The sequence below is a fragment of the Mauremys reevesii genome, unplaced genomic scaffold (assembly GCF_016161935.1).
Source record: "Mauremys reevesii isolate NIE-2019 unplaced genomic scaffold, ASM1616193v1 Contig107, whole genome shotgun sequence".
NCBI lineage: Eukaryota > Metazoa > Chordata > Testudines > Geoemydidae > Mauremys > Mauremys reevesii.
The window spans coordinates 171356-184693 of record NW_024100724.1 but is presented as its reverse complement, the minus strand read 5'-3'; the positions used below and the strand labels follow the sequence as shown (position 1 = coordinate 184693).

Genomic DNA, 13338 nt, shown 5'->3' with positions numbered 1-13338 from the left:
CCTGAAGTGATTCTCTAGTGCTACCAGTGCAGAAAAACGTTCATGGTATCGCCAGCCCAAGCATTCCAACACCATGAGCTGGGCCCCACCAAAATCAAGAGATTGGCTTCAAAATAATGAGATCTTCAAAAAACATGCATCTGGGGACCTCTTCATTTGCCTTCTGGTGTCTGAGCCATTAGGGTGCACTCAATTCATGTTCTCCAGCTTCTCTTTGCAACCACGAGGGCTTAAAATTGGCTAACAAATAAAATAAAATACAATAAAATAAAGAGCAGAGATTCTCAGATAAATCACTTGACTCCAGCAGTGGGCGCTTTAAGAAAAGCACCCTATATCATAAGATAATAAAGAGCCCTACCTCTTATCTAACATGTTCAATCAGTAGATCTCAAAGCACGTTACAAAGGAGGTCTGTAGCATTAGCCCCCTTTTCGAGATGGGAAATTGAGGCACGGAGAAGAGCAGTGACTTGCCTAAGGTCACCCAGGAAGACAATAGCAGAGCCAGGACTAGCACTTAAGTCTCCTGAGTTCCATCTAGTGCTCTATCCACTAGGCCACAGTGCATCTGAAGTAAGGGGTCATAGTCAATACATTCCTGTGGTGGTGATTTTGGGCTCTTCCAATACCATTGTTATTGAAGTTACACATGTTGACCTGTGGTCTGTGCTGGTACAGGGGCATCCTTGTTAAAATGAGTTTCTCACAGCAGGTTGCAGCTGAGTTCTTGTTAGGCCTGAACACAAGTTAAGTGGACCATGTCTCCGATGTCCCCATGGGAAAGTTTAAAAGCCACTGAAGGCCTTGCAGTGCACTGACATACTGGGGTTTTCAGAAAGCCTTTGACAAGGTCCTCAGCAAAGGCTCTTAAGCAAAGGAAGCTGTACTGGGATCACAGGAAGGGTCCTCTCATGGATCAGTAACTGGCTGAACCATAGGAAACAAAGCGTAGGAATACTGCATGCAGATGTGGTCTCCCCATCTCAAAAACGATATCTTGGAATTGGAAAAGGTTCAGAAAAGGGCAACAAAAATGATTAGGGGTGTGGAACAGCTTGCATAGGAGGAGAGATTAATAAGACTGGGACTTTTCATCTTAGAAAAAACAACTACAGGGGATATGATAGAGGTCTACAAAATCATGATTGGTGTGGAAAAAGTAAATAAGGAAGTGTTATTTACTCCTTCTCAGAACAGAAGAACTAGGGGTCACCACATGAAATGAATAGGCAGCAGGTCGAAAAGAAACAAAAGGAAGTATTTCTTCACACAATGCACAGTCAACTCCTTGCCAAAGAACGTTGGGAAGGCCTAGACTATAAGAGGATTCAAAAAAGAACTAGATAATTTCATGAAAGATAGGTCCATCAATGGCTATTAGCCAAGATGGGCAGGGATGCCCCACCATGCTCTGAGGGTCTCTAGGTTCTGTTTACCAGAAATTGGAAGTGGATGACAGGGGATGGATCACTTGATGATTCCCTGTTCTGGTCATTCCCTCTGAAACACCTGGCATTGGCCACTGTCGGAAGACCGGATACTGGGCTAGATGGACCTTTGGTCTGACCCAGTGTGGCCATTCTTATGTTACAGCTGTTCAGCCTCCTTGATACCTGTGATGTCATAATCCTGCTCAGTTCTCCACTCTTCCATGGAGTCTGGATGGAAAGACAGGGTAGATGTCACCTAGTGAGCTGGGCCTGTGGGAGCAACCGGTGTTGAGGCAGAGCGGGGCTCCTGGGAGAGCAGAGTCAGGGCTCCGTTAAAGAGACGGAGACAAGGGCCTGGCCTGAGTGTAACCCACCAAACTCTGATTCCACCCGCACCCGAAATAATTCCATTGTATTGCAGGGACAGGGAGCAGGTTCAGTCTGTTCTGACAGCGGAACTCCCACCTGTGGAGAACAACACAAATATGCAAATTGGGACAGCTGGGGATGCCAGTAGCCCGAGTTGCTCCGATGTGGAGGAAAGACACCACAGTGTAGTAAAGCTGCTCAGGCTAAACAAAAAAAAATCCTTCTGTTGATAAGACGACAATCTGTGGGTTAACTAAGACGCCTCATAAATCGAAACATGCTCTTATCATTACAGCAATACAGCACATACCAGTCAAAGAAAAATAACAGTATCTAACATACAGATTTCTTCAGTACTGAAAGGTACACGGGCCGCTAATCCTATGCATTGAAAGCGTGCGCTGCTTATTTGGCATTTATGTCCTCACACCCTCCTGAGCTGACCAAGCAGCAAGCACCCTGTTCTTTGAATCGGCTGGGATCCTTCTCCTGGCAGTTATCTGCTTGCTGCAGGTAGCCAAAGCAGGCCTGCGAACATCTCCCACAGTATTCTTGCCAGCAAGTTAAAGAAGTCTGGGCTGGATGAATGGACGGTAAGGTGGATAGAAAACTGGCTAGATGGTCGGGCTCAACGGGTAGTGATCAATGGTTCCATGTCTAGTTGGCAGCCGGTATCAAGTGGAGTGCCCCAAGGGTCGGTGCTGGGGCCGGTTTTATTCAATATCTTCATTAACGATCTGGAGGATGGTGTGGACTGCACCCTTAGCAAGTTTGCAGATGACACTAAACTGGGAGGAGTGGTTGATATGCTGGAGGGCAGGGATAGGATACAGAGGGACCTAGACAAATTAGAGGATTTGGGCCAAAAGAAATATGATGAGGTTCAACAAGGACAAGTGCAGAGTCCTGCACTTAGGACGGAAGAATCCCATGCACTGCTACAGACTAGGGACCGAATGGCTAGGCAGCAGTTCTGCAGAAAAGGACCTAGGGGTTACGGCGGACGAAAAGCTGAATATGAATCAACAGTGTGCCCTTGTTGCCAAGAAGGCTAATGGCATTTTGGGCTGTATAAGTAGGGGCATTTCCAGCAGATCGAGGGATGTGATCGTTCCCCTCTACTCAGCGCTGGTGAGGCCTCATCTGGAGTACTGTGTCCAGTTTTGGGCCCCACACTACAAGAAGGAAATGGATAAATTGGAGAGAGTCCAGCGGAGGGCAACAAAAATGATTAGGGGGCTGGAGCACATGACTTATGAGGAGAGGCTGAGGGACCTGGGATTGTTTAGTCTGCAGAAGAGAAGAATGAGGGGGGATTTGATAGCTGCTTTCAACTACCTGAAAGGGGGTTCCAAAGAGGATGGATCTAGACTGTTCTCAGTGGTAGAAGATGACGCTGGAGCCGGGGCTGGAGCCAGGGCCAGGGCTGGGGCCGGAGCCGGAGCTGGAGCCGGGGCTGGAGCCAGGGCCAGGGCTGGGGCCGGAGCCGGAGCTGGAGCCGGGGCTGGAGTCAGGGCCAGGGCTGGGGCCGGAGCCGGAGCTGGAGCCAGGGCCAGGGCTGGGGCCGGAGCCGGGGCTGGAGCTAGGGCCAGGGCTGGGGCCGGTGCTGGAGCTGGAGCCAGGGCTGGAGCCAGGGCCAGGGCTGGGGCCGGAGCTGGAGCTGGAGCCAGAGCTGGAGCCGGGGCCAGAGCTGGAGCCGTCCGGAGCTGGGTGCGGTGAGCAGCTGAGGAGAGCGAGGGGGGCCGTGGGCCCAGCACAGGGAGACGCCCCAGCCAATGGGCCCTGCAGGCCAGACTGGGGGGGATCGTCACCCTGACAGGGCGGGGGGACCCTGGGGAAGGGTCCTGCCACCCAGAGCCTGAGAGCATGTGGCCACCCCCAGAGCAAGTGTGCAACCCGCAGCATCCCTGGAGCACGGCCAGGGCCTGGGCAGGGGTCTGGGACCTACACGGAGCAGGCTGGGAAGTGCCCTGACATCCCAGAGACACTGGTGGTGATGGTCCCTGCCACAGAGCAGCGGGACGTGTTTTCCTTTAACCTTTCCCATTTTTCCTTCTTTTTTTAAATTAATTGTTAATTAAATAACATGTATTTGCTTTAAATTGTATGATGTGATCAGTGGGTCAGGGAGGTGCCCAGTGCAGAGAGGGCACCCCGGAGTGGGGACACCCTCCCCCCTGTCCCCGGTGACCACAGCAGGGTTGGGGGTCGAGCCCCCCAGGAATCCTGGGCCCAGCCTTGTGGAGGTCACGAGGACTCTGCCAGACAGCAGAGTGGCAGGGGAGCCCTCGAGGGCAGGGAGGCCTCTGGGTACAGGGAGTGGGAGCGAGGACTCCGATCCTTTCGCTAGCCCATTTCACCAGGGTCGTGCAGAAGCCAGGAAAGTTCCCCACAATAGCGGGACCATCCCCCGCTTACATCAAGTTTAGGTCGCAATCGTCCACTTTTTCTGGGTACTAGACCTGCATGTGGGGGCATCATTTAACCGAGGCTCTTTTTAATGTACATTCAGGCCCCGGGGGGGGTGGGGCAGAGCCTTGGGGAGAAGGGGCAGGATGGAGGCACAGCCTTGGGGAGAAGGGATGAGGTGAGGGCAGGGGCTCAGGGAGTAGGGGCGGGCTGGGGGCAGCAGATTGGGGAGAAGGGGCGGGGTTAGGGCCTGAGAGATAAGGGGTTATGTGGGGGCAGGGCTGTTGGTGTCATTAGCCATGACTCTAGGTAACTCAGGAGGGTGGAAAACCACAGTGTCAATGAAGCCTTTCTGTAGTAGGCCTGAATGAACTAAAGTCACTCCATGTCTAACCAAAGCGCTTCCATGTTTGAACTTTAATCGACCTCACAGGCCAGCAACAGAGAATGGTTATCAGTTGCAACACCTGTACCAGAAGGTAATAATGAGGCCTGCAATAATGAGGCCTGCTTGCTCCTGGCTAAGGGGCAAAATAACAGATCAAAGAAAGTAAGACAAGATAACAGTTCACAGAAGAGTTACTAACGAGCTAGATTGGTTTTTGCCAAGTATGACTTAACTGCTTAATGTAATTGCTACTGCAAAGTGTATTTGCTGCATGGGAATGAAAGGTGGGGAGAGGGGGGGGGGGATAGAAGAGGCTTAGTTAAAGTTATGTATAAAAAAGAGAAAAGCTGCTTGTAGCTGGGTGCTTGATTTGAGACGTGTCTGTCTCCTGGCACCGCTTTGAGATCTCAAATAAACTTTGTCTGCTTCTCCACCTTGGTGTGTTTATTGGAGCGAAGCACACCGGGCAACGAACCGCTGTTGCTGCCTCGGACACTCTGTGCTGGCAACATGTCTACCGACAGTGGCCAATGCCAGGTGCCCCAGAGGGAGTGAACCTAACAGGCAATGATCAAGTGATCTCTCTCCTGCCATCCATCTCCATCCTCTGACAAACAGAGGCTAGGGACACCGTTCCTTACCCATCCTGGCTACTAGCCATTCATTGGTTGCTCCTTACTGCCCTGACCACCAGCTAGTGCTAGACAAGCATCCAACGAAGTGGGTATTAACCCACGAAAGCTCACGCTCCCAAACGTCTGTTAGTCTATAAGGTGCCACAAGACTCTTTGCTGCTTTTACAGATCCAGACTAACACGGCTGCCCCTCTGATAGTGACTCTGGTGTGGCGATGCCCCGATGTCCCAATGACACTCGGGTGGGGAGCCCGGGGCATGGCCGAAGGAGCCTGGAGTTCTCCAGCTGCGGGAGGTGGAGGGAAGCGTGGGCACCCCTGGCACCGGGCTGGGCTGGGCGGGAGGCTGGCACTGCCCGGCCTCAGTCTGGGTACCACGTAACTCTGCCACTTCCTTGGCTCCCGCAGGCTCTGCTGGTCCGCAGGCTCTGGCGGAGGGGGACGGAGGATGAGGGAGAAGGTAAGGCCCTGCCTCACGCTCCCTGCTGGTCCCGGGCTCAGAATCCCAGGGCCTCTCCCAAGCCCTCCAGCCTGGCCCAGGGGTCCCACACGAGGCCCCTGAGGCTTGGCCTGGCCCTGGGGATGGGAGCGGGAGCCAAGGTGCTGCCTGGAGCTGGGATAAGCTGACACGGTGCTAACGAACCGTCGTCTGGGGGCTTTGCCGCGATGGAGGCAAATGCCCGATTGTCTGTCCCCTCTGGCAGGTTGTCCCCATGTCCTCCGGGGCTTTGTGCAGGCTAATGGTGAGCATGGGCGGGGGGGGGGGGGGCTACTGGCCCATCCCAGGAGCCAGCAGAACCCGGCAGCTTTGCCAGCAGGAGGCACTGCTCACTGCCCAGCAGATCGTCATCTTCATTTCACCCCGTCTGCTGTGTCTTGGCTAGGGGTGTAGCCCCTGGCACTCCATTGCTGTACATCGTACCAGGGCTTGCAAGGCCAAGGCTGCTAGGTGCTGCCAGCCCCTGGCATTTGCCAGAGAGATTTCCTGGGATCCCGCACACTGGGGAGACCCATTTCTGCAGGATGGGGCACCGGCTGGGTTCTTTGCACCAGGACGATGCGCCATCTGGGTTTCTGGTACTGGGACAGCGCACCGGCCGGGTTCACAGCCCTGGCACGATGCCCTGGCCGGGTTCATGGCGCTGGCAGCGTTTGAGAGGGGGCCCGGCGTGGTGCTGGCAGAGGGTTTCATCGGGCCCCCGGCTCTCACAAGCTCAGCATGCCAGGTCCTGGAGCAGCAGCGCAGAGTGGCCTGGGGCCAGGGCACTGGAATGGGGGGCCGGGGGGCCCTGCCCTCTGACTTGTGACTGACTGTAAGGGCGAGCAACGGGAGGCAGGGGGTGCAGAGAAGAAGGGTCTTGGAGGGAAGCAGTGGCGGAGGAGCAGAGCTTGGTGTGGGGGCGAGGCCTGGGGGGAATGGGTCACAGGAGGGCAGGCATGGGGCGGGGCCTCGGGGCTAGGAGTGAGGGTGGGGGGATTTGGGGTTGGGACGGTACGGGTGGGCGGGGTCACGGTTCAGGTGCGCGTGGCCCCCGCTACGTTCAGGCCCCGTCTCTCCTCAGAAGCCCTCTCTGCTGTTGTGTTCTAGGTGCAAAGCAGCAGCCGCGTGACCAGCTGTGCCGGGACCCCCAAGCCGTGCTTGCCGAGCCCCCAGACACCGCGCCCTCCGCCAGCTGCTGGGTGAGGCTGCAGACTGCCCCCGTGCAATGAGGGGACCCAGCAAGCCGAGTGGCAGGTGTACACCGACCAGGCCGGCGCGTGGGTCCCTGCCAGGCCAGGGCCACCTCCCCGTCTCGCCTCCGGCTCCAAAGGGAGGAACCTGCAGGGCAGCTCCACATGGGGGACCTGGATGTGCTGCAGTGGTGCTGCTGCTCCAGACACGTGTAGGCGACCAGGTCCTCCCGCCCGCGCCGGGCCCCTTCCCGCCCAGCGAGTCCCGCTCCCCTCCTGAGCGTCAGGCAGGCAGCTGGCAAACGGAGCGCCGCCCGCCAGGGGGCATGAGGAGCGGCTGCCCCGCCCGCAGCAGGCCAAAGGCTCCTCCAGGGAGCAGGAATGTCTCTGCTGCTCCTCCCCTCTCTGGGATGAGGCTCCAGCTGTGCCGCTGGGGGGGCCTGGACGCAGATGGGCCTGGCTGGACGCGTGGGGGCCGAGGAGCCGGCGAGGAATCGCTACGAGCCGGTTCCCCTGACAGGAGCCAGCCCAGCCGAGCTGCTGGTGCCCCACCCGGGGCCGCCTCTGGTCACAGCCGAGGCCAGGGAGCGTCTGGAGAGCCACATCCTGCGGGAGAAGCTCCAGCACAGGTGGGGTTTAGCGCGCGTGGTGCAGAGACCGCTGGGTGCGTTCACACCCCCGCCACCTGGGAGGGGGCCCCCGAGGCGGGTCCAGGCCCCAGCCAGAGAGAGCTCCGCGGGCAGCCTGCTCTTCCTGCGCAGGGAAAGCAGGGAGCGCCTGGAGTCGCAGGGGAGGAAACCGGCCCTGGAGCGGAGATGGGGCCTGCCCAAGAGGATCCTGGAGTCCTTACGGATGTTCCTGCCGCCTGCCCCAGCAGGAGCAGAGCCCAGAGGCCAAACCCAGCCCCTGCTCCATGTCTGCCATACACCCCCCAAGGTCCTCCAGCCTCTCCACGGGGCAATCAGGAGAGCTCCAGCCAGGCCCCGGGGAGCCCCTCACCCACCGGTCCCAGCACGGGCACACAATGGGGGTGAAGGAGGGCAAAGCCAGCTGCCCTGAGGCAGTGCCCCAACCCGCCCTGGGGAGCAGCAGCAGGAGAAGCCAGGAGACCTCCCAGACGAGTGATGGGGAAGGGCCCCCCGGCTCCCCATGCCGCTTCCCGAGGACAAGGCAGAGGTGAAATCCACCCTGGCACCTCCCTCCCCCAACCTCTGGATCACCCCCTCAGCTCCGGGACCCCCCCCCCTCCCTTCCCCACCCCTGCTGACGCATCCCGCTCCCTGCAGGATGATCACGGACGTGCAGCTCGCCATCTTCACCAACATGCTGGGCGTGTCGCTCTTCCTGCTCGTGGTTCTCTGCCACTACGTGGCTGTCAACAACCCCAAGAAGCAGGAGTGAGGGGCCACCCCGCAGGTAATGCCCAGCCTGCAGCCCCCTCAGCCCCCTCAGTTCTGGCACCTGGGCACCGCAGCCCCTGGGAGACAGCACTGGGAGCTCGGAGCTGGGGTGGGGTCTCAGCCCCTGGTGGCACAGACACCACTGGGCGCTGGCTGGCTGCTCGGAGCTGGGGTGGGGTCTCGGCCCCTGGTGGCACAGACACCGCTGGGCACTGGCTGGGAGCTCGGAGCTGGGGTGGGGTCTCGGCCCCTGGTGGCACAGACACCGCTGGGCACTGGCTGGGGACTCGGAGCTGGGGTGGGGTCTCGGCCCCTGGTGGCACAGACACCGCTGGGCACTGGCTGGGGACTCGGAGCTGGGGTGGGGTCTCGGCCCCTGGTGGCACAGACACCGCTGGGCACTGGCTGGGGACTCGGAGCTGGGGTGGGGTCTCGGCCCCTGGTGGCACAGACACCGCTGGGCACTGGCTGGCTGCTGGGAGCTGGGGTGGGGTCTCAGCCCCTGGTGGCACAGACACCGCTGGGCACTTGGTCGTTAGAACCGTGCGGCTGGTGACATCTCCCCATGAGCATCATGGTCTCCGGGGGGGAGGGGCTGGTTTATGATGCCCCTTCCCCTAGCTGGCCAGTGAGGCTGGGCATTGGCCCAGTGGGTCTGGCTGGAGCTGGTTTCCCTGGCAGCACGTCTGGCCTGTGAGCTGCAGGGCCTGCCCGGGGGCCGTTCAGATGCAGCAGTCGAGCCGCGTAAGGGGGCGGGGACTGGTCCCCGTGGCATTAGCGCCGGCTCCCTCCCGACTCCCCTTGTACCCTGAGCTGTTTGTTCTTGTTTGCCCCGACAGAGCCCGAGCCCTGAGCAGGGCCTGCCATGGCCAGAAGCAGAGCTGACAGCCGCCCCTGGCCCCGCAGCCTGGCTCCACATCGCACCGCGCCGTAGCTTTGTGCAGACACAAATAAAGGGCTGGAACCTCCCGTGTGCGGGCGTCTGGGTGTCACTGCGGTGCCAGCAGAGCCCTACCTGTGGGGCGCAGAGCATGCTGCTCGGGCTGATAGGAGAGGAGGAGCCCTTCAGCTGGGGCCCAGGTTAGATCACAAGGGGCGGGGGGGGACGGGACAGGGAAGCCGTTGGCCCCACCCCCAGCTCCCCATGCTCTCGGGCAGAGACATCTGGGCTTGGCAGCCCCGGGGAAGAGGCAGGTGTTTGAGGAAGGTCTCCCGGTGACTTGCGTCAGAGCAGCCCTGGGTACAGATAGCGCCAGGCAGATCCCCAGGCCAGAAGGGACCCCAGTGATCATCTGCTCTGCTGGCAGCGGGGGCTCCCGTCCCGGGAGAGGCTCTGAGGGAAGCGGTGGCTCCTGCCAGCCTGGCGGTGCTGACGGTTGTACTGTGGGCACAGCATGCAGGCTGCATTAACCCCTTCTCCTCCAAGGGGGCAAAGCTGGCCCTTGGCTCGCTTGCCCTTCCTCCATCAGTCCAGCCTTGTCTTTAGGCCTCCCCCCGAGCAGCCTGCCAGCTCCTGCGGGTGAACACCGTGGGCTCTACTCCTGCCTTCCTGGACCAGCAGCCCTCTCGCTGCTGCTCTGGGCGCCGCAGGCTCCTGGCACCGTTGAGAGGCCTGCCCCAGACTACAGAGCTCAGGGGACATTTCTTCCAAACAAACTTTAATAGAAACACGTCACAGGACAAACCCTCTCTCATCCAAATAGCGTCAAAGCCCTGAACAACTCCCGAGCGGCTGGGCTGAGTGGGAGGCAGCAACCGATGGCTCTGCCTTGGGGGCTGGCTGCAGAGCTGCTCCAGCCCTGACCCTGCCCACCCGGAGGGGCTGGCCAAAGCTGCTAGCCTGGGGCCCAGGCACACAGGGATGGGAGCCGACCTGCAGCTCCGCGGCCTGACTTGGTTCTGCTCATGAAGCAGCCTTTGCAAGGGCCTGCCCGGGTTACAAGCTGTTCCCGTGGGGTGTGCCGGGGAGAGCCCCGACTGGAGAGACCCACCCTGGAGCCCTCTGAGGTGCTGCTGGCACTGTACTCTGCCCGCGGAGACGCCCACGGACGCTCCCTCAAGTTGCCTCCACAGTGATGGTGTCTGCAGCTGCTCCCCGGTCATCACCCCCATCTCCAGCCCCTGGCACCGTGGCTGCTGTTGGCACCCCCAAGCTTGTGACCCAAATCAGCCAGCTGGCTGCACCGAGTGTCCTCCACATGGCCATGGCTGGAGGTTAGCGGGGACCCGCCCAGGGCTCTGGGTCTAGCTGGGGAGCCCAGCAGTGTCCCCCTCTGCTCAGGCCGGGTGTTCTGCAGAGCCCTGGCTGCTCCAGCAATGGCTCTGTGGGAACTGGGCAAGGGGACCCTGCAGGGCGAGCAGGAGCCTCTCCCTCCATTTGCAAGGGGAGGCTGGAGCAAGCCCTGGGCAGGGTGGGGATGCTGCTCGGCTCAGCCCCACTTCCCCTGCAGCAGGGCAGCGCGGGGGCAGGTGCTGCACCCAGCTAGAGACGGAGGCGAGTGCAGACAGGCGACAGCTGGAGCTGGTGGCTGCACTCAGGCTTCAGTGCAGAAGGACAGGATCTTGTGGTAGGAGCTGAGTGGGGGCGAGTCTGGGGCCTGGCTTGGCAGATGCTGCAACAGAGAAGAGCAGGCTCAGGGGGCTGGGAGGGGGGCTCTGTGGCAGGCCACGTGCTCGCCCAGAGCAGTGCCAGCCTGAGAAGCCAGCGCACCGCAGAGCATGGCCACCCGCCAGTGCTCCCCCCAAGCTGGCGAGGACAGGGCCAAGCTGCAGCTCTGATGCCAGGGCTGCCTGCCCCGGGAGCAGCACTGGAGACATGGGCCCTGCTTGGGGCGGGCTCCCCAGCTCCCTCCCAACGTCCGTGGGGGCCGGTACCTCGCTGAGCAGCCCCTCGGGGTCGTCGCAGATGAAGAGCGGCTCTGTTGTCTGCATCCCCATGCTGAGTGATGCAGTGTCCTCTGGGAATGCTGCAGAGGAACAGAGCCAGAGTGTCAGCAGCCCCCCGCCCCCAGTGCCAGCCAGGGAGTGGGGAAGGTGCCAGCCGCCGGCTGGTCCGTAGCCTCAGAGGGTCTGGGCACAGGCGCTGTGCTCCCAGGCAGGCTGAATGCCCCCGGAGGGGTGGCGCTGGCTCAGGAGGAGGAAGCTTGCCCAGGTGCTGCCTGAGCTGCTCCTGCTTTGGTGCCCAGGGCTGAGTGGCATCAAGCAATTACCATGCAATGCCCCCCTCAGGTACAGTGCTGGAAGGGGGGCCCAGCTGACAGCCTGCACTGAAGATTGCAGCCACCTGGCTCCTAACCCCAGCGGCACCGCAGACAGCACAGCCCAGCAGAGGCTGCTGGGGTCTGACACCTGGCAGCTAGTCTGGGGGCCCCACCTGTGGCAGGACACATGGATGAACCAGCCCGAGTGCCCGCAGCGCCCTACCTGGCAGAGACCTTTGGGCCAGGGCTCCAGCGTGGGTGTATTTCCAGACCTTGAGGGCAGAGGTGCTCGCTGCCGAGTCCCAGCAAACTGGGGTGCATGCTGCTGCCTTCTGGACGGGGATCCTGCTGGGGCGCAGCGGCCCCAGGCTGCAGAGAACCAGAGGCAGTACTTACCGCAGGAGCACCAGGGCCTGTGCCCCTCACGCCTGGCCTGGCTGGAGCGGAGGTGCCAGCAAAGCTGCTGCTCTACTCTGCCCTCCCAGCGCTGGGAGCAGAGGGCTCACTCCAGACCCACTGCGACCCCTGGAGCTGGGCCTGGCCGCAGGACGAAAGCAAAGGCGGACGCCGTGACAGGAGCTGGCTTGCGGGGCTCCCCAGGGGCCCCAAAATGGACAGTGGTTGGGGCATCTTGCCAAGGAGGGTCCAATGGGCCTGACCCGAACCCACCCGCTGGGCAGCACAGCGCTCGGCTGCATCCCCTTGGAGCAGGGCCAGCCAGCTGGGAGCTCCTGCTGGGTGTTGGGGGAGGGGTCTGGGTGTCCCTCCCCAGGGGGCATGCTCAGCAGGCTGGGAAGGGGCCGTGTCCCCCAGGCAGCCCCTGAGTCTGCACCTGCTCCCCCTGGGCCCCACAGAAAGCAACAGGGCCGGGGGCAGCTGCACTGGAGCCCTGCAGTCCTGAGGCTGGTCCCAGCCGCTGGCCAGGCCCTGCCCAGCAGCACAGGGGCAGCAGTGCTCACGGCTCCTGGCTGCACCAAGCCCCACCCTCCAGCCCCAGGCCACAGGGCAGTGACTGCTGGAGCAGGTGGCCAGCAGGGGCATGTTAGCCAAGGAAGGCTCCCCAGGCAGCCAGGGTCTGAGTTCAGCAGCAGCCCCCGGCCGTCAGTGGGGCTGGGTCCGCTCCTCGAGCCGCACACCCTAGCCTGGCTCCTGCACCCACAACGGCAGGAGGGGGCAGAGGGCCACGCCCAGAGTGCGTTACAGGAGTAGCTGCACCCCTGGGGCACAAAGCCAGCAGGGGGAGGGGCACACTATGGGCCTGCCCACAGAGCGCTGCAGGGTCCGAGGCAGGGCAGGTGCTGCGGGGTCCGTGCAGCCCCCGGGGCTCCAGGGCTTGCTCTCACACCATAGGAAGTACCTGCAGTGGGCCCGGCTGGATCCCCAGCACAGCATTCCCAAAAGCCCCCGCTTGCTCATCCCCCAGGGCAGGGCAGGGCAGGGCAGGACACAAGGTCGGCCAGACTGCAGCAGAGCAAGGGTCCATCCAGCCCAGTGGCCTGTCCGCCGACAGTGGCCAGTGCCAGGTGCCCCAGAGGGAGTGAACAGAGCAGGGAATCACCCAGTGCCCCATCCCGTCCCCATTCCCAGCTCCTGGCAGCCAGAGGCTGGGGCACCAGCCCTGCCCAGCCTGGCGAACAGCCTCATGTAGTGTGATGGGCTCCCACGTGCCGGCGAGAGACACCAGGGAGCCAGAGCTGGGAACACCCTGCCTGGCCAGTGCTTGGTGGGACTGGGGCTCCAGGAGGCTGTGGGGTGTTGTGGTCAGGGAGCTGCCCGGAGCCCCCCTGCCCTGGGGCATGGCCCTCCAGTGCCCTCCCCCAGCGCAGGACACACGG

The 13338-nt window shown here is 61.1% G+C and overlaps 1 protein-coding gene and 1 long non-coding RNA gene across 2 annotated transcripts; one reads left to right on the top strand and one right to left on the bottom strand.

Annotated features, from left to right (window-relative positions):
* The first annotated feature begins 8182 nt into the window (after nt 1-8182).
* On the top strand, nt 8183-9276 carry LOC120392643 (dolichyl-diphosphooligosaccharide--protein glycosyltransferase subunit 4-like). Its single transcript, XM_039517405.1, has 2 exons — nt 8183-8319; nt 9143-9276. The coding sequence occupies exon 1, from the start codon at nt 8191-8193 to the stop codon at nt 8302-8304; it is 114 nt and encodes a 37-aa protein (XP_039373339.1). The 5' UTR covers nt 8183-8190; the 3' UTR covers nt 8305-8319; nt 9143-9276.
* A 1591-nt stretch (nt 9277-10867) lies between these two features.
* On the bottom strand, nt 10868-11794 carry LOC120392639. The gene is made up of 3 exons (XR_005591751.1): nt 11738-11794; nt 11178-11269; nt 10868-10915 (listed from the first exon to the last, which is right to left on the bottom strand). It is a non-coding gene; the product is annotated as an uncharacterized LOC120392639 (long non-coding RNA).
* Between the last annotated feature and the right edge of the window lie 1544 nt (nt 11795-13338).